The sequence below is a fragment of the Podarcis cretensis genome (genome assembly GCF_951804945.1).
Source record: "Podarcis cretensis genome assembly, chromosome: 11".
NCBI lineage: Eukaryota > Metazoa > Chordata > Lepidosauria > Squamata > Lacertidae > Podarcis > Podarcis cretensis.
In genome coordinates this window covers 21,876,987-21,900,689 of record NC_137180.1, presented here as the reverse complement: position 1 = coordinate 21,900,689, position 23,703 = coordinate 21,876,987, and the positions used below count along the sequence as shown (strand labels likewise).

Here is a 23,703-nt window from a genome sequence, read left to right as displayed (position 1 = left end):
GTTTTAGAACAGCTTAGTTTATGAACAACTTGGAAATAGAACACTGCAAACCCAGAAGTGTTTTGGTTTGTGAACTTTGCCTTGGAAGCGGAACATGTTCCACTTCCTGTTGAGTGCGTTCTGTTTGGAAACTAAGTCCCCCGCTGCTAATCAGGCTTTCTGTTGACTGTTGAGTCCCGAGCACCCACACAACACAGAAGTGATATTTTGAGCTTTTGTTTTTGCATTTTTGTGTGGCTTTTTCATTTTTTGACTGTGACTTCTTCTTCGTTTTATGGGACTGATATGTGAGTGTGGCTTGTGACTTTGTTTTGTCACTGTGGCTTGCGACTTCGTTTTTGTGACTTGTTTTTGTGACTGTGTGGAACCCAGTTCAGCTACAGATTGTGCGACTGCAGAAATGGATAAAAGCCCCCCATCCAAACAATGACTACCATCAGTGCACGTAAGAAAAAAATATATTTTATTTTCTATCATCTACAATACTGTCCCAATTATTTTATAGTACAGTACATTATTGCTTTCATTTTATGGATCAGTGGTCTCGTTAGATAGTAAAATTTATGTTAAATTGCTGTTTTAGGAGTTGTTTTTAAAAGTCTGGAACGGATTAATCCATTTTGCATTACTTTCTGTGGGAAAGCACGCCTTGGTTTTAGAACACTTTGGTTTTGGAATGGACTTCCAGAACGGATTAAGTTTGGGAACCGAGGTACCACTGTATCTATAAGCCAGGAAGGACAAACTTAAGGCATACATTAATGGTGTGCATTTTAGACACACAGAATTGTAGAGCTGGAAGGGACCCGATGGATCATCTAGTCCAACCCTCTGCAGTGAAAAAGGAAATGGAAAACTCCCATGCTTTGGCACTCAGCCTCCTGAATCTGGTGTTAGAGGGGATATTTTGTCGTTGTTCATAGGGAGGAAAGATAGAAGAAATTTACAAGGAACAATAAGCCACTGTTCATTCCTCACCTACCTCATTCCGATTATGTTGTTTCTTTTAAAAAGTAGATTTCTAAAGAACAATAACAGCTCTGATTCTTCCATGCTCAGAATCTAGGTGTCTTCTGCCTTCTGAAGTGCCATTATTCTCTGTCCTTTTTGAATCTGAACATGCAGTACCCTAACTTTCCCAACAGGTTTGAATGCCTGCATAGCCTCAGATTTTCTGTAGAAAAATAGCTTATTCAGAGACCGGGAGCTGAAAACCTGACCCGAACATATTATGTAACCTCTCTAAATCTACCCATGGAGTGTGTCCACAGGTTACTTTAGAATGGCAGAATGGCCCTTTTCAGAGGCTCTCGTGGTTAAGGTTACTGTAGTAACATTACTCCAGATCTTTTCTACAGGTTATCCCTGACACAATATACCCTTTATTTCTCTGGAAACTGAGTGCATGAATAGCTATCAAGCTCATTTGTTACGAGATACTGTGCGCTTCCATTAGATAATTCATTAGCTAAATAGCTTGCTTTTTGAATCTCTCGGCACATCTCCAGTACTTTTTTTCAACACTGTCTTCTGTGTTTTCTTTTTGTGACAAAGGATCCAGATTAACAACATGAGCACAGAGAGAATGAAGAACTGTCCTCAACCAACACAGAGGAAAAGACGTTCATAAAGGCGGTAACTTTATACCGCTCGTTGTGTTTGGACCTAGACGGCAAAGCGGATCGATGCAGCCCTCTCCCGCAAGGTAGGTGGGGGCCTTTCCTCTGCTAAAGTCCTGTCACCTCATTCTAACCTATGACAGTGGTCAGAGCTGCTGGACCTGTGACAAATTGCTTTCTTTTCCCTAAAACAGTTCCTGCTGGGCCCGAGGCAAAGTTGCCACAAGAGGAATATTGGGCAACAGCATTTTGTTTGCTTGTTAAATTTCTAGCCCACTCCCTCGTTGATTAACGACCCCAGCATAAAAAGATGCCATCGCAGCCAAACAGCCAACAAAAGTAAACAGAAGATTCAAGATTAAAATAATCATATTCTAGGCTGCATCAACAGAAGTACATTGGTACCTATAGTTGTGAAGGGGATCCATTCCGGAGGCCCGTTCACAACATGAAAAGAGCACAACCTGAAGCGCCGTATCTGCGCTGGGGCATGGCACAATTTGGTGTTTGTGCACATGTGCGAAGCACGATTTAGCGCTTCATGTGCATGTGCGAGTGGCGAAACCTGGAGGTAACCCTTTCCAGTACTTCCGGGTCGCCGCAGGATGTAACCTGAAAGAACATAACATGAAGCAAACTTAGCATGAGGTATGACTGTATAGTGTCCAAACAAAGGAAGTACAGTGGTGCCCCGCAAGACAAACGCCTCGCAAGATGGAAAACCCGCTAGACGAAAGGGTTTTCCGTTTTGGAGGCACTTCGCAAAACGAATTTCCCTATGGGCTTGCTTCGCAAGATGAAAATGTCTTGCGAGTTCCTGCGGGTTTTTCCCCCTTTTTTCCCCCTTTTCCTAAACTGCTAAGCTGCTTATCAGCTGATCCGCTGATAAGCCGCTTAACAGCTGATCGCTAAAAGCCGCTAAACCGCTAATAGCGCTAATCCGCTAAGCTGTCAATGGGCTTGCTTCGCAAGACGGAAAAACCGCTATATGAAGAGCCTCACGGAACGGATTAATTTCGTCTTGCGAGGCACCACTGTAATAGTACCACTCTATTCTGCCTCGGTGGGACCACACCGGGAATACTCTGCCCAGTTCTGGGCACCAGAGTTTAGGAAGGTGGTTGACAAGCTGGAATGTGTGCAGAGGATGGCAACCAAGATGATCAAGGGTCTAGAAGCTAAGCCTTATGAGGAACGGTTGAAGGAGCTGGGTATGTTTAGCCTGGAAAAGAGGAGACTGAGAGGAGATACGCTAGCCATCTTCAAATATCTCTAATGCTCAACTGCATCAGAATGGGTGCAGCAGCTGCAGGTGGTGTAAGCCTTGGCCCTAAAGCAAAGATCTTCAGGGCAGTTTGCCCATCCTGGCCTTACCTCCTCTCCAATTGCCCTCTTTTGGCATTCCCGGCGCTGCCTCTTCTTTGCTTTTGTTTCCTCTCCTGCCCAAACATTCTTTGCCAACAGCCCAATCAGGATGTGAGGTTCTGCCCGATTCGCCCCTTTATTCAGGATACACTCAAAGGCAACACCCCCCCTAAAAATTACCAGTCAATTATGGGCCTAGTATGAAATCTGAGCTGAATGAATGCATGTCTAATAGGAGGGGATATTCCTGCATCTAAGGAGCCCTTTTACGTTGTTTTAATTTCAAATATACCAAACCAAGGACTTGGAATCCTTCATATTGTTGCGCGCCACCCCAATCTCCCGAGTGGTGTGAGATCCCAGGGGTCCCAGGCGCTTAACCAAGGGTTCATGTTTCTTCAGAATGAGGCACAGTGGAATCTCTGGTGTCCTTATGATATATGGTTTATTTGCACATATATACAACTGAATGGAAGTGAGAGCTGGACCATAAAGAAGGCCAATCACAGAAAAATTGATGCTTTTGAATTATGGTGCTGGAGGAGACTCTTGAGAGTCCCATGGACTCCAAGAAGATCAAACCTCTCTGGGTGCTCACTGGAAGGACAGATCCTGAAGCTGAGACTCCAATACTTTGGCCACCTCAGGAGAAGAGAAGACTCCCGGGAAAAGACCCTGATGTTGGGAAAGATGGAGGGCACAAGGAGAAGGGGACGACAGAGGACGAGATGGTTGGACAGTGTTCTCGAAGCTACCAGCATGAGTTTGACCAAACTGCGGGAGGCAGTGGAAGACAGGAGTGCCTGGCATGCTCTGGTCCATGGGGTCACGAAAAGTCGGACAGGACTAAACAACAACAAAATATACAACTGAGTCTACAATGGAGTGGCTCACAGCATCAAGACCCCAAGTGGGTCATTCTTCTCCCATAGCCACCACCTTGGAGTCAAAAAGAAATCAGGCATGGCTTTTTCTTCCAGCTGCCCAGCCTGCAGTCTTCCAGCTTCTAGCTCACATCACTCAAAACTCCCAACTCTAGCCTTTGTCTTTCTAACTTTGGCCTCTGGCACAGAGGCACTTCCTTTGTTGCCTTAATGGCCCATGCTTAGAGGGCCATTACCTCACCAGGAAGCTAGCCTGGCTGTTCCAGGAACTGAATTCGTGCTGGATCTAGGAATTAGAAGTGGGCTCAAGGCATGCAGCCTACCCCCACCAACTCATAGCAATATATTCAAAGCTTATTTGGGCATCTTCAGAAAAACAGTAAACAAAAAACATACCGGATCTTATGGCCAGAAATATCCTGAGATGACACAGGGGAAAGTTAAGGACTGTACATCAAACGACAGTATCCGTCAGTGTCCTGGAGGAAAGCATCATGAACAGTCCAGTTCTTTGGAGGAAGGGTGGGATACAAAATATGGCAAACACTACGAGCAAGAGCAGAAGATTTATCATGGTGTAGCAAATGTTTTTATTGTCCTCTTATGTGTAGGATTAGGTTATTGCCAGGCAACAGAAGGATCCAATAGCGGATCAAAGAAAGCAGTAAAGTATCTCAGTGCAACCAGCCTTCTTGCACTTAGGAATTTTCTTCTGTTAAAACAACAAACGGTGTGAAGCATTTTAAAGCTGAATCTAATCACAGCTACATTTCACTCTCAAGTGCAGAAATGGGTTTGCTTTTTATTCTGCCAGCTGCATCAAGAGAAATGTTCTGTGCTGCTGCGCCCAAGCCATTCAGAGCATAAGAGCATTCGCATTAGTAGCTTATCAATTTTGCATAAACTGTTGTGGCTTTGTAGAGAGGGCCTTTGATGGAGACTGGCAGCAGCCACAAGAAAACAAGGCTCTTCCTTCCCAGTGTGCTCAGGAAAACTGGAATAAAGACAGCAATGCAGATTCCGCTGGTTGGAAGGGCTAAATCTGTCCTTGTGGCATTCCTCATTGGCCGCTACATCCTTCAATGTTCCCACTGTTAGACTGGGTATTTCAGCCTTTGGTAGGAGATGGAGGTATATTGGTTAGTGTGCTGTTACAGGAACAGTGGCATCTGAAGCCATATTGCAATGATCACATAGGCTATATTCAGACAGCGCTTTAGTCAATTTTCCTGAAGTTTCCTTACCTGACAATTTCCACTTCCGAAAATCTAGGGGATTTCTGTGTTGTCTCCAGAAATAAATCTGTTTCCAAACCTGTTAACTCCAAAAAAGACAGGAGTAAGGTAAAGGGACCCTGACCATTAGGTCCAGTTGTGGCCGACTCTGGGGTTGCGGTGCTCATCTCACTTTATTGGCCGAGGGAGCCGGCGTACAGCTTCCAGGTCATGTGGCCAGCATGACTTCTGGCGAACCAGAGCAGCACACAGAAATGCCATTTACCTTCCCGCCTATTTATCTATTTGCACTTTGATGTGCTTTCGAACAGGTTGGCAGGAGCAGGGACTGAGCAACGGGAGCTCACCCCATCACGGGGATTCGAACCGCCGACCTGATCAGCAAGCCCTAGGCTCTGTGTTTAACCCACAGCGCCACCCGCGTCCCTATGACAGTATTGCATTGTAATTTCATGTCGCAAAATTTGGGGTGGTATCCCAGCACCCAGTTCTTTCCCACTATTTAAAATTCTGCGTGACATGGCGGTATAGCAATCAAAAAGCCATAGTTCCATAATGCAGCACATACTGCAGTGTAAAAGGAGCATTAGAAACTAGGAGAGAAACGCTAGCATTATAACCAGCCGAACTAACACAAGAAACCCCACATCTGAATGCAGCCGTAGTTGTTTGGTGTTTTTGCCCATGTGTTTGGGATCTTCCCACAGTATCTCAACCAGATGCCATACAGTTCAAGGCATTGGTGCATTTACTTAAACCATACAGTATATAGCCCATCTAGGAGGAGGAAAACTCTGATCCTAAATCTTTGCTGCTTTGTGGGTTATTTTCAGGAGGAAAAAAGGCTAAGGGGTAAACCCTACACAAATCCAGATTGGAGTCCCTAAGATGGTTTGGTTCAACTTCACCCCGAGAGGTGCAACTTCATTGTCTCTTGAGACAGATGGACGCCAACAATAACCATCCACTAAAATTAATTTCCCAGTAGTGATGTATGGAAGTGAGAGCTGGACCATAAAGAAGGCCAATCGCAGAAAAATTGATGCTTTTGAATTATGGTGCTGGAGTCCAAGAAGATCAAACCTCTCTATTCTTAAGGAAATCAGCCCTGAGTGCTCACTGGAAGGACAGATCCTGAAGCTAAGGCTCCAATACTTTGGCCACCTCATGAGAAGAGAAGACTCCCTGGAAAAGACCCTGATGTTGGGAAAGATGGAGGGCACAAGGAGAAGGGGACGATAGAGGATGAGATGGTTGGACAGTGTTCTCGAAGCTACCAGCATGAGTCTGACCAAACTGCGGGAGGCAGTGGAAGACAGGAGTGCCTGGCGTGCTCTGGTCCATGGGGTCACAAAGAGTCGGACACGACTAAACAACAACAACAAAATTAATCAGAACTGTAAGGGGTGTTTCAGTGTGTTGTTGTTGTTGTTAATAAATAAATCACTCACCCTTTAACAGTCACCACAGGTTGGGATACAACATTTTAAAAGTCAGTATTAAAAACAGTTTAAAGAAATTACAATCAAAAGAACAAGAGGACTCCTGAAAACACTTATCTCAAATATCAAAGACCAGGATAAAGAGGTGCAGCTTCAAACATACAACATCAAAACTACATAATGAAGGTGCTAGACACACCTCTGTGGGAAGGGAATTCCTGGAAAGGAAATGTGTAGAGAAGTAATTACTGAGAATTACCTTAGACATGCTTGGAGTTTGAAAAGTGTTTTGTTTGTCATTCACCACAATGTTTGCAGTGGAAGAACTAAATATGCATGGCCAGAATGTTGGGAAATGCTTAGTGACATAGTCACTTAGCTGTGCATCAAAGGTTATTTTTAAGGCACATTTTATGGTTATTCTGGCATTTTTATGGAAACTGAGATACCAATGGGGGAAAAAGCACATTGACATCCTAGTGATTTCTAATGCAGCTCCTGTAACTATGTGTATATGATGTGGCACCAAAATACTAACTGGGAAGATCTTTTGTGCATCTATATATACAATAATGCAAGTTCTATATACAGTAATGAAAAAGCCGTCAAGCCTCTGGCATTTAAAACCTATTTCTCACATGGCTAACCTTCTCAGCACGTTGGCATTCATCCATGGAAAAACCCTTTCCCCCATTATCACGTGCCCATGCGAGAAGAGTTCATGTCAGAAATGTGGGTTAAATATGTAGACCAATATGAATATTTCATGCATAATTTCCAGTGCGCTGTTACATATTTATAAGCAGCAACCCCCATCTCTATAGCTAGGCATACCATACATACACAGAAGCATTAAAAAAAAGGGGGCGGGACTGTTTCTTGGCAGATGAAGTTAACTGAAACTGCAACCCTATGCATGCTTATTGAGTTTTTAATGTTTTGTTGGGCGCCACCCAGAGTGGCTGGGGAAACCCAGTCAGGTGGGCAGCATATAAATATTAGTAATAAATAATAATAATAATAATAAGTGGGAGTTTCTCCTGAGTACATATGCTTAGGATCAGGCTGCTGTCAGAAAATTGCAGGTGCACTGAGGGTTAAAAACACGAGTCAACTTTAGATGTGTGTTGGCTGAGTATATTAATTGTGCAAAAGAAAGGGACATGGTATCAAAGATTTATGGAAATAGGAAGGGAAAGTGGCCTGCTGGGCAATTAGCTGTGCCCCAGGGCCAAGGAAGGGTCTCTCGGCTGCTTTTCTAAGATAATCAGTTTTCCTTTGAAATGCATCAAACCCTGGGACTTCTCCGCTGAAGCACAATTCCAGTGAGCAAAGAGTTATGTTATTAGGCCTTCTTTGATTTACACCCCCACCTCAATGCTTTTATTCACCCCTTCTCCGTTTTTATGACCTGTTCTTAACCACTCTTTATATTTCCTTGCATGAAGCAACATAGGTTATTTACTTCATTTTGGAGAGGAACTCGACAGCTACATAATCTCCTGCTTCTCAAAGGACACCATGGCATTATTCAAGACGCAGAAAAGGATGAGAAGAATTATTCAGGAAACTGAATACCTTCTATAAATAGAAAAGGCCAGCGATCATTGACTCTTCAGGCGAAACGAAACAGCAAGGACACTTTTATCAAGGAAAAATGCTTGACAAGAGAGGCCAGCAGGTATTGCCCCCCCCCCTTCTACCTACCATAAATATCTCCTCTCCTACTTCTTAGGGCATCACAGTGTCTACATTACCCTGGGAACAAAGGGCATCTTGAGCAAATGTTTCTGAGCACAAGGAGCACTGAAATTCCCCTACAGCTATAGCTTTGATGTCTTTCACAAGCAATTTAAGACATTTGCATATTGGTAGGTGCTTGAAGGCTAATAACCACATAGGATTATTTTATTTAATGAATGTGGGTTGCATTGTGAGCTGGGCAGATGGGGCAACCACAGTTCTCTCAAGCATATACTTAATCCAGTAGCAATGGGTGCACCAAACACCCACACCCACAACATGCAGATTGGTTAGGTGAAGCAGCCAAGTCTGTTAAAAAATAGTGCAATTTCTTGGTTGCGAAACACGGATCAGAGTCAAGTGCACCTGGATTACAGCAGTGGTTCCCAGAGCTTTATCCAGACTTTCGAATTCCTCCCTGTTTTATCCAGAGTATGATGGCTGTCACATGGAAGATGGGGCAAGCTTGATTTCTGCTGCTGTGCAGGTTGGGACATGAACCAATGGATTCAATTTAGAAGATTCCGACTAAACATCAGGAATAACTTTTTGACAGTAAGAGTTGTCAGACAGTGGAATGGACATCCCTGGAAGGTGGTGGTGGGCTCCCCCTTCATTGGAAGTTTTTAAGAGGAGGTCAGATAACCATCTGTTAGGGATGCCAGATTTCTGCATAGCATGGGATTGAACTAAACCAATGTTTGAGTCTCCAGCTGTTTTCAGGCTACAACTCCCATCCCCCCTAGCTAGCTAGCAAGACAAGTGGTCAGGGATGATGGGAATTGTAGTCTGAAGACAGCTGGAGACCCAAGATTGGGACACACTGGACTAGATGGCTCTCAGGGTCCCTTCCAACTCTACAATTCTATGATTCGAAATATGAAGAGCCTCATTTTCAGAAGACACTTTTGAGAGAGAATTCCATGCACAGAACTTCTCCCAGCAGCTGCATTAGGCATCTGAAGGAACCTCTTCACTTACATGATTTGCAGCTCACTTTTCCTCCCAGCGGGATGCGGGTGGCGCTGTAGGTTAAACCACAGAGCCTAGGACTTGCCAATCAGATGGTCAGCGGTTTGAATCCCCGCGACAGGGTGAGCTCCCCTTGCTCGGTCCCTGCTCCTGCCAGCCTAGCAGTTCAATAGCACGAAGTGCAAGTAGATAAATAGGTACCGCTCCGGCGGGAAGGTAAACGGCGTTTCCGTGTGCTGCTCTGGTTCGCCAGAAGTGGCTTAGTCATGCTGGCCACATGACCCAGAAGCTGTATGCCAGCTCCCTTGGCCAATAAAGCGAGATGAGCACCGCAACCCCAGAGTCGGTCACGACTAATGGTCAGGGGTCCCTTTACCTTTACCTTTCCTCCCAATTCAATAGTAAGGTAGTCAAAGCAGCGCCTTGCAGCCTGTTACTTAGAGAGTTTCACAGCTGCACAGACATTTGAACCCAGGTTGTTTTTAACCCAAATCAAACGCTAGGCACTGCACTGGCTCTTCTGTTGAGAAATGGTGGCAATGTTTGCAGATGCAGACAAAGCTACTTACAAGGCACACCACTGTTAAAACACTTTTAAAAATTAACTATGCTACACACTTTTAAATGTTTTAGATGTGATGGTATTTAAAAGCAAACTTAGACAAGCATCGAAGAGGGCAGCAGTTTACGCATGTTGGTGAAGCATTCATAGCGTCTCTGAAGCTGTTCACTCATGCCACACAGTCCCTCATTCCTCTGCTGTGTGTGAGCAAGAGAGAGAGAGAATTAATATGGGGGGTGGGGAGCTTCTCCACTGCCTGTTTGCTTCAGAAACCGTTGCAGCTGCTGAGAGGGCAAGGAGGAAAGAAAGGGGGAAGCAAATAAAAAGAGCCCAGTGCAGACTTGGTATCAGATCAACAGCTGCAGCAGAACTCGGTTGCCTTTTTTAGAAGGAAAACTGTGGGAACTCTTGATCTCCCAACGGCATTCCAGCGTCTCCATGTGCTGCTTGAGATCAACATGCGAGGGGCCCCACATTTCATGAACCAAGATTCCAAAGCGCCACCAGACGTCAGAGGCAACACAGCAAAAGTGAAGTTTATGTGCAATTGTAAAACCTACTCTTTTTAGACTGCAGAAATACGACTATTGAAAACGAAATTGCTGGTACGTGGAGGGGGGGCATGCAATATACACACGCAAGAGCTGTGGAGGAATAGGCAATGGGACGTCCTAATCCCAGGCACTTATATTTAGAAGTAGCCAGACTAGAGTTCCACCCATCTTGTACAAACGGCTCCAAGACTACTTGAAACATCTGAATCCACAGTGTAGCTCAAAAGCCTGGGCATACCACCATGGATTAATGTCATTTCACGCAAGATTTTCGGAGATTATGTTTAGAGTCTAAGGAAAGGAAGCACACTTGGCAGTGTAATCCTAACCATGTCTACTCAACTTAATTCAATGGGACTTACTCCCAGGTAAGTGGGGTTAGGATTACAGCCTAAAAGCTGGTTATACCGTATTTTTCACTCTATAAGATGCAATTTTCCCCTCCTAAAAAGTAAGGGGAAATGTGTGTGCTTCTTATGGAGTGAATGCAGACGGGAGGCTCTGCTCAGCGCTCCTTTTAAAGAGCGTGTGGAGCGTGTGTGCGGCTCTTGGGGGCTTTTCACACGCTCCATGCGGCTTGTGAAAGGGAGCGCTGAGCAGAGCCTGGGATGCATACATGCTCTGCTCAGCGCTCCCTTTAAAGAATATTTTTTTTCCTTGCATTCCCCCTCTAAAAATTAGGTGTGTCTTATGGAGCGAAAAATACGGTACTTGGGTCCCATTGAGATCAATTTGAAACCTTAGTTAAGTCCCTTTCCTTTTGATGGGAAACTGTAACTTAGACTGGATCCAATTCCAAAGCTTTGCAAGGGTCCCCCAACCTGGTACTCTCTTGACGTTTTGAACTACAGCTCCCATCAGCCCTAGCTAACGTGGCCAACGGTCAGGGGTTAGACTTGTAGTCTACAACATAGGGCACCATGTTCTGTTTTAGAGCATGTCTGAATTTGGTCCGAACTGCTAGTGTAATTCTTGCTTGCTTTGCAATGCAAAAAAAGAGGAAATCCCCAGAGCCCTGAGAGAAAAATAGAAAGACCAAGCTACATTTTAGTTTCATGTTACATACTCAGTGCTATTTTTCTGGAAAAAGAGGTGCCGGAACTCACCATGAACGCCTCCCTTGTTCTCTTAGAATGGCAATTGCACCCACCTGAGAGATGCTGGAATTGGGTTCCGGTGAGTTCCAGCTGAAAAAGAAGCCCTGCACACACACAAATAAGAAAACAATAATTAACTGGTAACTGGGGTGGAACGGAAGTTCCAGTTTTATTAAGCTGCTCATGTATTTAAAATTAGAAAGAATCCCTGTGTTGTATTTTAGGGTACTGTGAGCCACACAGCGATACTAATCTCACAGATACAACAACAAATACTCCAGGCCATATCTAAAATCTGTCTCCTACTAAAGCCTTTCTTCTTAGTAGCTGTGTTTATTTTAGGGCCTATTAAGATGGGCTGCACCAAAGGCAATATACTTTGGATGTTTGTAGCTAAACTGTAGGAGGATTACATAGAGATCAGGAATCAAGTTAACATTCGTTAAACTTTCAGTGCTTAGCTGCATTCTGCTAATTTAATAATTGCGTCCCCACCTTTCTCAAGTTTGAACAGCAGAAGTACTGTTAGCAGAGCCTTACAAATTATTGGTTGCCTTAAATGAGCTCTGACACTTGTGAGGAATATATATTTAGAACATCAATATTTTTAAGAAAGTACAATCTCAAATTTTAATTTTTAATAAAAAGAAAAATGTTGACTTTAGGTAAAGAGGAATTCAATTTTAGTGCAAAGTACCACTGCATTATTTCTTGTTTAAATATGCTTGTTTAGTTAAGGGTCATCTGTTAGAAACATAAAATTGTACAGTAAAGGTAAAGGTACCCCTGCCCGTACGGGCCAGTCTTGACAGACTCTGGGGTTGTGCGCCCATCTCACTTAAGAGGCCAGGGGCCAGCGCTGTCCGGAGACACTTCCGGGTCACGTGGCCAGCGTGACATCGCTGCTCTGGCCAGAGCCAGAGCCGCACACGGAAACGCCGTTTACCTTCCCGCTGGTAAGCGGTCCCTATTTATCTACTTGCACCCGGAGGTGCTTTCGAACTGCTAGGTTGGCAGGCGCTGGGACCGAGCAGCGGGAGCGCACCCCGCCGCAGGGATTCGAACCGCCAACCTTTCGATCGGCAAGCCCTAGGCGCTGAGGCTTTAACCCACAGCGCCACCTGCGTCCCTAGGGACCCCAAATCTGCCCAAACAAAATCTGCCCTTATTCCCTTATGGGGTACACAAGAGCCCTTATAGAGTCCTTTGTAGGAGAAAATAACAGAGGCCAGCCAGAGAATATTGAGAATCAAAGCAGCTAGTAAGCCTGATCTTTATTAAAGCTGTTGCAACAGGGTGCTTCCCCTCACATGCAAGGGAGAGGAGGACCACCCAGAACAAAGGTGTGCCTGCCCTTATATAGACATTTTAAACTGCCCGCCCTGGAGTCCAAGACCACCCCCAGAAACATCATACATACATCACAGAAGGGGTGTAGCCCAAGACCACCCCCCAGATACATCATACCTACATCACAGAAAAGGCGGTCTACAACAGAAATCTGAGTGCGTTGTTTATCTCCTGTCTGGCAAGTTACCTGATTGCCTTACCTGATTGCCTTTTCTGGTAGTCTGGCCATTCCTTTGAGATGGTAATCACTTAATTCCTGAGACAATGGGAAGGTTCCCTCCCTCCCTCCTTGCAGAGAAACATTTGGTCAGTTTGGGAGTCAAAATGGTTTCAGGACTGTCTTCCTGTGCTGCTTCAGAATGTGGTTTATATATTTATGTATGTGTTTGCTTGGTAGATTTATGAACATTTATTATATATGCGAGATCTTACAATTTTTATTACAAGGTTCATCTAGTCCAACCCCTTGCAATGCAGGAATCTCAGCTAAAGAATCCCTGACAGGTGGCCATCCAAACTCTGCTTTAAAAAACCTGCCAATTTAAAAATAAGGGATTTAAAATAAAATTACCTTATTGGTTTAATGTTTCTGATTTCCATATCTCCATCTTCAAATGGTCTTTTCAAAGATACCTAAGAAATAACAAATCCCAGAATCCGCATTTTGCAGATTCATCAGTTTGAGAATATAATGAACTGGGTGCAAAACGAGACACAAGCAAATAAAAGGTTAAGTATATCCCTGGTGCCCCTTTGGAAGGCTTAAGGTAGGTTGTTGTCTAAATTGCAGCTTATCAGAACTCAGACTTACATAGTATTATATTAACAGAATCTGAACCACCTTTGCACCCAACAATTGTTCTTTTTCTAGTGAAGACACTTTCAAAAAAACACTCAAGTTTTAGTTTAGCATGGGGATATCAAGCCTTTTTGCTTGTCTGCTTTTTTAAAAAGCCCTTCTGAACACCACAACAGCCAGCTTCACCCATTCCTGTTCCACAATGGCTTGAGCACAAAGATTCAAGCTTGTATTAAGCCACAATTCCCAGTTAGTTCAGATCAGGGAATACTGGCTTAAAGCCAGTTAAGAAACTCCAAAAATAAAGGGAATGAAGGGGTCAAAAAAGTGTGCTTGGCCCAACCCTCATTCCTGACTCTGTATACCATGGTTTATGAAGGCAGGAATTAGCTCCAAGAAGGCTTAAAGGTAAAGGGTAAAGGGACCCCTGACCGTTAGGTCCAGTCGCAGACGACTCTGGGGTTGCAGTGCTCATCTCACTTTATTGGCTGAGGGAGACAGGGGCGCTGACTTATAAAAAATATTGGGGGGGCCCATACCGGGGTTCTGCCCCGGGAAGCTTTCTAAATTTTAGATGAAAATTAGTGAGTTTTAAAGTTTTTTAAAAGTATTTTAGAGTCATATGATCAACATTAGAACCCCGAAAACTCGACTCTCTATAACTCCACACTCCGGGAAACTCGACAAGCCTGAAACACTTTTTGGCTTTGAAAAAAGAAACAAAACATAAACACGCACGGTATTTTCGTAAAAAGCTAATTTAATTTACAGTAACAATTATGCTTATAGACTATTACAGAGCAGTGAATATATAGCTCTGAAAAGACTGAAATGATATTTAAATAAATCCTAAACTATCATTAAAAGAATAAAACATAAAATATTGCTGTCGCACAGTAATAGCACTTTGATTAATAAGTGAAATAACTAATTTAAGCTTACTTTGAATAAGGCTAAGGGTTCATTAAATAAAAATAATATCTCAAAGTTAATGCTTTAATACAGTTAATAAAGTTAATACAGTATGCCTAATACTGTATGTAAATACTGTAATACTGTATGTAAATAACGGGCTTTAATTGGGTCTTACACCCTAAAAATATTTAAGTATTTGAAAATAACTAATACAGTACTATAGTAATATAGAAATACAGTACTAAACTAGTACTAATATTTCGAAACTGAAAATTTAACATTCTGTATGTATTTAATTCTCTATTTTATAAAGATTTTTAATATTGCTCTAAATACCATTATTAGGGCTAGAGTGTCTTTAGAAAGGTGCAAATGTCGACCGTCTGACTGGATTACTGAATATGAAGTCGTTGATGACTGGTCGGATATCCAATTCATCCAAAACATCTTGATGGGCTTGAAGAACAGCCAAGTTGTTCAATCGCTTCTGTCCCATTGTTGATCGGAGATATGACTACAGACGTCTAAGGGCGCTAAATGACCGTTTTGCTGTTGCTGTCCTGATTGGAACTACTTGGAGAAGCTTAATGCACTTCACTACTTCACATAACATTTCTCCAACTGCAGGCTCTTGTGTAATGTACTTTCTCACATCACACATGTTTTTTAAGACCAGTTTTTTTTTATTAGCGATATCGGCTAACATATTCAAGTGTAAGCGCAGTCTCTCAATGTCTAGGTCATTTTTGAAAAACTCAGTTGATTTTTCAAAATTTGTTTCACCTCTGTTTACTAAAAGCAAGCACTCTTGTTCAACTGCAATGACCTGTGTGAATCCAGTTGATGCAAACCGCTCAGTAATGCAAGATTGCACCGTTTCACAAACTTCAATGTAAATAGCTTTGTAGTATTCCTTTGGGGTTTTGAAAGTGTGCAGTGAGCTGGCTTCGTTGTTTTCATACTTCTTTGGTATACGTCGATTCCGAGGAAGCGAAGGATCATCAACTTGTGAAGGTTTTTCTTTTAAACACAATTCCCAAAAATGTTCAAAACTATCACGCCTTCCATTCAATATACAAATCAAGCCCTCATATATTTTTTCCAGATCAGCAACACTTAGATGAGGGCATTGAATTTCTTCATTGACATCCTCTACTGGGTTCATTGCATGGCAATAAAGACGTAAAAAGAAATAAGTTTTGAATTGTAACATCGACTCAAGGTAGCCTGCACATTTGTAACCTGCCTCTGTTTTGTCCTCTGCAGAAAATGTTTCAAAAAACTCTAGAAGTTCTTCAAAGTTTTTCAATATTCTCAAGATACTAGAAGCTCGCATAGTCCATCGAGTCGGGCAAAGGGGTCGTAGACCAGCTTGGTCGTTGGCGCTCTCACAGCGTATGCTTCTGAAAAGTCCCATCCTTTTGTTGGATTCCCTTACGGTGTTTATTAAGTCCTTGGCTAAGGCCATAATATCCCTCATAGACGTAAGATGGCGGAGACTGTCTACAACTGCCAAGTTTAAACTGTGAGCAGTGCAGTGCACATAACGTGCTTTTGGTTGTATATCCAAAACTAACTTTTTTAGTCCTTTGAACTTGCCTCTCATATTCGAGGCACCATCATAGCACTGTCCTCTTAAGTTATCCATTGACAAATCAAGACGAGCAAATACGTCTTTTAAAATACTAAACAGAGTTTGTCATTCAGTGTTGGGGGTCTCGTATAAGCCAATAAAGTCTTCGTTGATAATGAAGGAATCATCGACAGTACGAAAACAAAATGACACTTGTTCGTGAATCGAAGAATCACTTGTTTCGTCAACCATAATAGAAAAATGTTCAGTCTTCTTGATTGAAGCCAATACTTTTCTCAACACAGACTTTCCTAGTAGATCAATGATCTCGTTTTGAATATTGTGGGACGTCCACTTATACCCCGAACGCCCTAACCAATCTTTTAACTCAGGTACGTCATTCTTTCGGAGTTCCAACAATTGAAAAAAATTTGAGTTTACATCTTCGTGCCCTCTAATTGCTAGTCCTTGTTGGCATAAAAATTGTACGGTAGTAAAAATTGTCTCAAGAGCTAAACGGCCTTTCTTCATATCACTATCTAACTGTTCATTCAATTGGGAGGCCACACTTCGGTTAGTGATGGAATTTAGTTTCAGAACACCTTCTTTATGCGTAAACGTATTTTCATGAAGACGGAATTTTTCCAAAGCCTTTTTCCAGTTAGAAAACCCTACGGAAATAAATGCATCTTCTTTTTTTGAAGAAAATTGTAATAAATTTTTAGCATCTGCCTCTTTGCAGGTTTTGCAAAAAACTTTTTCGGTACATGCTTCATATTCTAGCCATGTATATTTGATCAACCAAGACTTCTGAAATGATCTTCCCTTACCGGATTGTCCAGGTTTCGGCTGTGAACGGTTCTCGCCTGAAGACGAAGAAGCAATTGACGACACAATTATTGTCGGAGGTTGACTTGCAGTATCATCAACTTCCAAGCGCGCCTTTTTGGTAACAAATTTATCCATTGCAAACTTAATTCACAATACACTAAGAGACTAAAGTAAACGAATAAAATATAGTCATATAAAAGAGTCCACTAAACACTAAAGTCGGAACGCTAAACACGTCTGCAGCATGCACTGAACGAAACTATCCACACTGAATGACTGCGCCAGCAGGGCGTGGGCTTTATATAGCCGCAGCGTCGTAATGTCTCGAAGCATCAAGGCGACGCGAGGTGGAGGATTCCAGGCGCTTCTGCTCCAGTCCTTTTGATGTCGCCGCGGCCGCAGCGCTGGCCCACCAGACTTTACACGAAGGTTCGCGCACCGGGACAAATTCTAAGTGTGCCCGCAGCATAATATAACTAATAATTTTTACTGGGTTGCAAAATCTCCCATTTTGAAGTGTCTTTTCTCCCAAACTCAATGAATGTGTAAAAGAAACTCTCCTGAAGGGAGAGTAAACAGTCTGGAGGCTGGTATGCAGGCTGTGGGGGGAGAGAGAGAGAGAGAGAGAGAGACCTTTGCTTTCAGATCAGCTTGGATCATTTTCATATTTTGTAAGATGCTAAGCCTATGTTGGACATTGTATGAATATTTGGGACCCGTTTCATTTGATGTTTTCTGCTTTATTTCAATGAGTTCTGCCAGTAAAAGTTTGAATATTTTTATGGGTGTGGACAATGAGGAGCATTTCTTATGCTTAATATCTGCAACACACTGAGTGCTCGTCCAGAAAAGTTGAGACTCACCCTCCAGTGCTATGCTCATGAGGCGCTTTCCTTCTCGTTGCTTAGGACTTCGTAGCAGCGGGGGAACCGCCAAAAAAGCCCCTTCGGGCGTGCGGGAGGAGCGAGCCGCCCGCTTTCCCGCCCTCGCCGGCCTCCTGGGGCGCACGCAGCGCTCGCGCCCTCCGCAGCCCGCCCAAACGCGCGCCAATGCCGGGCGACGCGCCCCTCCGGGAAGCGCGACGTAGGCGCCGCTCCTGCACCCGACGGCCTTTTCTGCAGGGCTTCTAGCGGCAAGCGAGTGTGCGCGCAGAAGGCGGCGCCTGAGGCGAGGTGGCGCGGGGCGGCGTCCTGCTCTCCCGCCCCGTTTCTGGGCTACCTCCTCCGAGCCGGCAGGGCGACTTCCTGCTCTTAGTGCCCGGACGGGATTGGGGAAGCACCTGCAGCGCGCCGCCGAGAGGGTGCAGCTTGCCGGGGCTTGAAGGATCGCAAGGAGCCTGGGCTGGGGAGCGCGCAGCCTCGTCCCTTCCTTCCTATCCATCCGCGGGGCAAAAGAAGAGAGAGGGGAAAGTCCGCGCACCGGGACAAATTCTAAGTGTGCAATTTTCTTAAATTATTGGGGGGGCCTAGCCCCCCCAAACGAATTTTTGAGGGGGCTCGGGCCCCCTCAGGCCCCATGGAGTCGGCGCCTATGGAGGGAGACGGCGTACAGCTTCCGGGTCATGTGGCCAGCATGACTTAAGCTGCTTCTGGCGAACCAGAGCAGTGCACGGAAACGCCGTTTACCTTCCCCGCCAGAGTGGTACCTATTTATCTACTTGTACTTTGATGTACTTTCAAACTGCTAGGTTGGCAGGAGCAGGGCCCAAGCAACCGGAGTTCACCCTGTCGTGGAGATTCGAACTGCTGACCCTCTGATTGGCAAGCCTTAGGCTCAGTGGTTTAGACCACAGCGCCACCCGCGTCCCTCCAAGAAGGCTTAGAGAACCCCAAATAAATGTGGCGCAATTTGCAAAATGAGGAAATGAAATATGGCTCCTTTGCTTTAAAAAAGGGCAAATAAAATAATGTATTGAATGTGCACACAGAAACAGTGGGACAACTCCCCTAATAATACAGGAAGAAGCAGAAAAAAGCCCCAAAATGAAGTGACAGAAACAAAAACAAAGGGCAGTTAAGACTGCTGTCTACACTCATTTCAGTAAAGTATTAGATTGTGTGGGATAAATAAGATCACAGAATGCAGGAAAGACTGGACTACTTTTGTCCAATTTTTTGTAGCAAATCACATCAACTGCAATACTTTTTTCTTTTAGTTATTTCTTTTCAGTTAGCATGATACATCTTAAAATAGCATTAAAGTTCAGTTAAAACTGTGGTACTCCAAATGCTATCTCAAAATATTCCAACTAGCAGCAGCCAAGGTGTCTAAAAAATAATGCAAACATATTGGGTCCATTATAATGAATAAAATAGTTTTTATTTTTTTATTTTTATTTTTTTTACAAAGGTTATAGAATTGCCATCTACCTTAAAAGGACACCTTTTTTTTTAGTAATCAACACTTAATTTATAAGATTTTATATGAAGAATGTATCAAATAAATTTCAGTAAATTCAAGGGATTAAGTATGAAAATACTTAAATACATTTTAATATCCTTTTTATTATCATTACACTTTGCCATTGCACTGTTTAAAGTAATATAATAGAACAACATTGCTTTGAAGGGATTCATTAAAACCAAGACAGCATCTGTAGGGGGAAGCAATTTTTTAAAATTCCAATCCAGAATTACTGGCTGAAGGCCATTTGCTGTCTGAATGATGCCAGTGACATGAACTTGATTGTATGATTCCAGCACTTAAAAAGAGCACATTGGTTATACATGGCTTTTAACCTTGGGCTACAATTATGCTACCAAGCTCAACTGGAGTCTGAAATCAGTCATGTGGCATCGTGCACAGTATCTGAACACTGTTTAGAGTCCTTGGTTGCCCAGATCTGATGAAGGTGCAGCAGGCGCTCCGAGGTTCGTGTGCTTACATTCAGGGCGGGATGAACCTTGCGAATGCCCGACTCCTCCATTAGCGACAGGCCACAGATCCCAAAGTAGGCATGCAGAGCATCTGGGAGGAGACATCAGAGGATGTGCATTATTCTGCAGCAGACAATTGCCATTTTCTCAAGAAAAACGTATCTCACTGCATGCCAGTAGTAAACATAGCATCAACACACAATATTCCTTCTTGCTGTCTGAAAACTGTCTGTAGTAACTTATGGGAGACAGCAAATTGGGGTGAAGGGGGAGAGAAAGGGACCATGTATGCCAAGCATAGGTGCCAACTCGGCCAAGGTCCCTTCGCGTGCCCCCCCAATAAAATGTTTGAGGGAGCCAGGCCCCCCTAAAGTTGATGGGTATTGCCATTAAAATGGTGTGTGTGCGCTACGTCATGTGACTGATTATGTGGGGCAGGGCTTACCTCCCCACCCCAATATTTTATGCAAGTTGGCACCCCTGATGCCAAGTACCAAGGAATTCCAAGCTGCACAAGCGCATGAGATTCTACTAAAGTAGCACTGATCCACCCCACCCCCCCGAAGCAATACATGCTTGTCATTATTAAAAGTTTGCATTACTTAACAGAAATATTCAACAGCACTGGATCCCAATTAGCTAAGTGCTATTGACCCCCCGTTTTTCAAAAGCCAACCCATGGACCCCTTACTTTTGAAAAAAATGTTATTTCTATGGTATTTTTTGTTACGTGAATGGTGCCACGAACCCCCTGGGTGAGATACCCAGGGGGGTCCACGGCCCACCAGTCGGAAACTACTGTTCAACAGGGATGCCGCTGAAGGTCGTGACCTTACTCTGCCTCCTGGGACAAAATACAGTCATGTAGTCATGCACATCACATTACACCTGCTTTTATATTAATCTTTGGCAGAATCCATACAATATTCCAGAAATGAGAAAAAGCCTGGTGAAGAGTTCAATCTTAATTTTTTAAGAGACAAATTTTATACTATATGACAACCCTACATATCGTCCAAAACCAATTTGAAGTCCATATCGTGATATCAGATTCATAATTTTTGACCTGGCACTATACTGCGAATTATGGTTGGTTGGTTGGTTGGTTGGTGTGTGTGTGTGTGTGTGTCCTGCAAAAATCACAATGTGGAAAAAAATGTGAAGCCAGCCAATGCCTCTACATAGCTCCATCCTTATTCCAGACATTGTAATGTATCAGTTTATCACAACGTTTAGATGGTGATATATTGTGATGTTGAAAACCAGGTGTAGCCCGGCCCTACAGAACACCTAGAGGGTCCCAAACTACAGGACAGGTGCCTAATAATTTGCTTTAAAGTTCCCAACAACACCCCACATACCAGGTCATACAGTCAAAAGACTAAAGTCATCACAAGTCTTCAAAGAGATATATGGCAATTCCAAAAGGCACATAAGGGGTGTACAGCAGCTCAGTCTGTTTTGGAGCCGCTGTGTTGTTCCAGTTCTATTCATTATTACAGCCTAAACTTTATCTGTTAAATCTGAAGCTCTACACACATACCCTGACTATATTGCAGAATCTTAAAAAATAAAAAAGTGGTCCACAGCACGTCTATAAAAATTCAACCAAAAACCTAGCACAGTGCATGTCAGTTGCTACAACAGGTGGAAAAACAAGTAATTTGCCAAGACCCTCAGCAATTTCAAGCGATCCATGAGGAGAAAGGTTTGGGAACCACTGTCCTACAGTACTGTGCCTTGCTTAACCCACCCAGAAAAGCCTGCATTTTTTCACCATCTGCCTTCATTCCTGGAAGTACCATCCATGAAAAAGAAGAGAGGGAGATTGTATTATGTTGTTTGATTCTGTTAGGAAAAAATCAGAAAATAAGGAAGCCACTCAAATAGTCTAACTTCATCATTAACGCCCTGACCTGAGAGCCAAAATTCAGAGAATGACCACCAGTGTGAAGAAACCTCTCTCTTCCAAATCATTGTGAATTGAAGCTCCAAGGAAATAATTCACTGTGATTAACAACTAGATCTGTCCATCAAAGTGAAAATCCCTTCCCCCGCTCCTTCCACAACACAGGTAACAAAGGTGGTTGCTGCTTTTTTAATTGTTGCATATTTGGTGAATGGAAAGGATCATTTAAATGGTTGTATCCAATGCACTCATTCCATTAGCACATGAATTTATGCTTGCCCCACCGCACACCCTCCCCCCAAAAGACCGAGGGAACCTACAAAACAGAATTAGGGAATACACAGTGGTGGTGGTGGTGGGAGAAACATGTTGCAAATGTAAAGACTTCCTTAGCGTTACACAGCATTCCACCCAAAACTTTACAAAATTGAATTTGTATGCTTGCTCAGAACCACACCTGAAGAGCTGATGCCAACAACCAAATAATACTAAAAAAGTGCAGCTGGTCAACCAAGTGAGACAGTGTGTTGGATCTGGAGAAACAAAATATACTCCTGCAACTGGGCATTCCTGGTTCCGCCACTACACTGTACAGTGGTGCCCCGCAAGACGAACGCCTCGCAAGACGGAAAACCTGCTAGACGAAAGGGTTTTCCGTTTTGGAGGCGCTTCGCTAAACGAATTTCTCTATGGGCTTGCTTCGCAAGACGAAAAAATCTTGCGAGTTCCCGCGGGTTTTTTTTGCTTCCCCCCCCTTTCCTAAGCCGCTAAGCCGCTTATCAGCTGTTCTGCTGATAAGCCGCCTCTCAGCTGATCGCTAAAAGCCGCTAGACCGCTAATAGCGCTAATCCGCTAAGCCGTCAAGGGCTTGCTTCGCAAGACGAAAAAACCTCTAGACGAAGAGAATTGCGGAACGGATTAATTTCGTCTTGCGAGGCACCACTGTAGTCCCCGCAGTATGAGGAGGCATGGGAGAATGGCTTCTAAAAGCAGAAGTTCCTTCCTGCTCATGAAAGACCACCTTTGAATCTGGATAACTTCTAGATGTCAGACATTTTCCTAAGGATGCTGGGTCATATCCCATGTCTGGAAACACTTCCAGAGAAGTATTAATAAGACAGAAAAAGCTATCCTGATTTTTTTCTTTTCTAAAAATCTCAAGCATTTTCTTTATATCAAGGCTGTGTGTGTGTGTGTGTGTGTGTGTGTGTGTGTGTGTAAAAAAATTTCAGCCCAAAGGCCACATCCCATCATGAACAACCTCACAAGGACCACAAGGGCAAAAGCTGGTTGGGGGCAACAGATTTTTATTCTTTGATAGTAAAGTACATTCCAGCCACATGAAAATCAAATGTTTCTACCTGTCTCTCTCTCCATTCAGGTAAGCAAGAGACATCACCACAATTCAAGGAAACATTCCAGCCGGTCAAAAACACTCGAGCGAAGGGTGTGGCTTAGGAAGTGGCAGAGCCTGGACAGAGAGGCCTGGAAGGCTGAACTTGTTCTCAAGGCCTGAGGTTCCCTACCCTACCTTACAGAAAGGAACAAGGGTGTCAACCTAGAGGCAAGAGAATAGAAATGGAAGCAGAAGAATTTGTGCTTTGATCTGTATCTTTCTAGACCAAAACCCTCATATTTTTACTGCTTATGCTGTTTAGACCTTAAGACTTACAAAGTTTCAATACCTGGTTAGTCCTTAATTGTGGTGGTTCCTTCCTTCTCTCCCACAAGTCTCAAGCTGTTAAATGATGATGCTTAGTTAAACCAGCATTCTGAGCACAATTTCCAACTACTTCTATGGATAAAAGCAGTTTTAATGCCCCTCATTCAACTCAGCAAGACAATTTTAGAAGCTATCAGAACCTTCAGCTGTTTAAGGAATGGCAGAGGCTTGAGACTGCTGAAAATTAGGCCCTCTGATCCAGAAGCCCAACCTCTTCAGCCATTCTCTGTAAGTGCATGGCACATAGTACAGAA

At 43.5% G+C, this 23,703-nt stretch overlaps 1 protein-coding gene and 1 long non-coding RNA gene across 4 annotated transcripts in view; one reads left to right on the top strand and one right to left on the bottom strand.

The window, feature by feature from the left end:
• Positions 1-492: 492 nt before the first annotated feature.
• On the top strand, positions 493-23,206 carry LOC307226882. The gene is made up of 3 exons (XR_013843650.1): positions 493-1,705; positions 7,994-8,226; positions 23,108-23,206. It is a non-coding gene; the product is annotated as an uncharacterized lncRNA (long non-coding RNA).
• The window catches only part of PGGT1B (protein geranylgeranyltransferase type I subunit beta), a 30,109-nt gene continuing 25,640 nt past the window's right edge, over positions 19,235-23,703 (bottom strand). Inside the window, exon 9 of one of the 3 annotated variants that reach the window (XM_079995754.1) lies at positions 19,235-19,908. In XM_079995754.1, coding sequence (XP_079851880.1) covers positions 19,727-19,908 — 182 coding nt within the window. In that variant the 3' untranslated portion in view covers positions 19,235-19,726. Of the gene's footprint in view, positions 19,909-23,165; positions 23,285-23,703 lie in introns of those variants that run through there. The other 2 variants (XM_079995755.1, XM_079995756.1) reach the window with 2 other exon arrangements.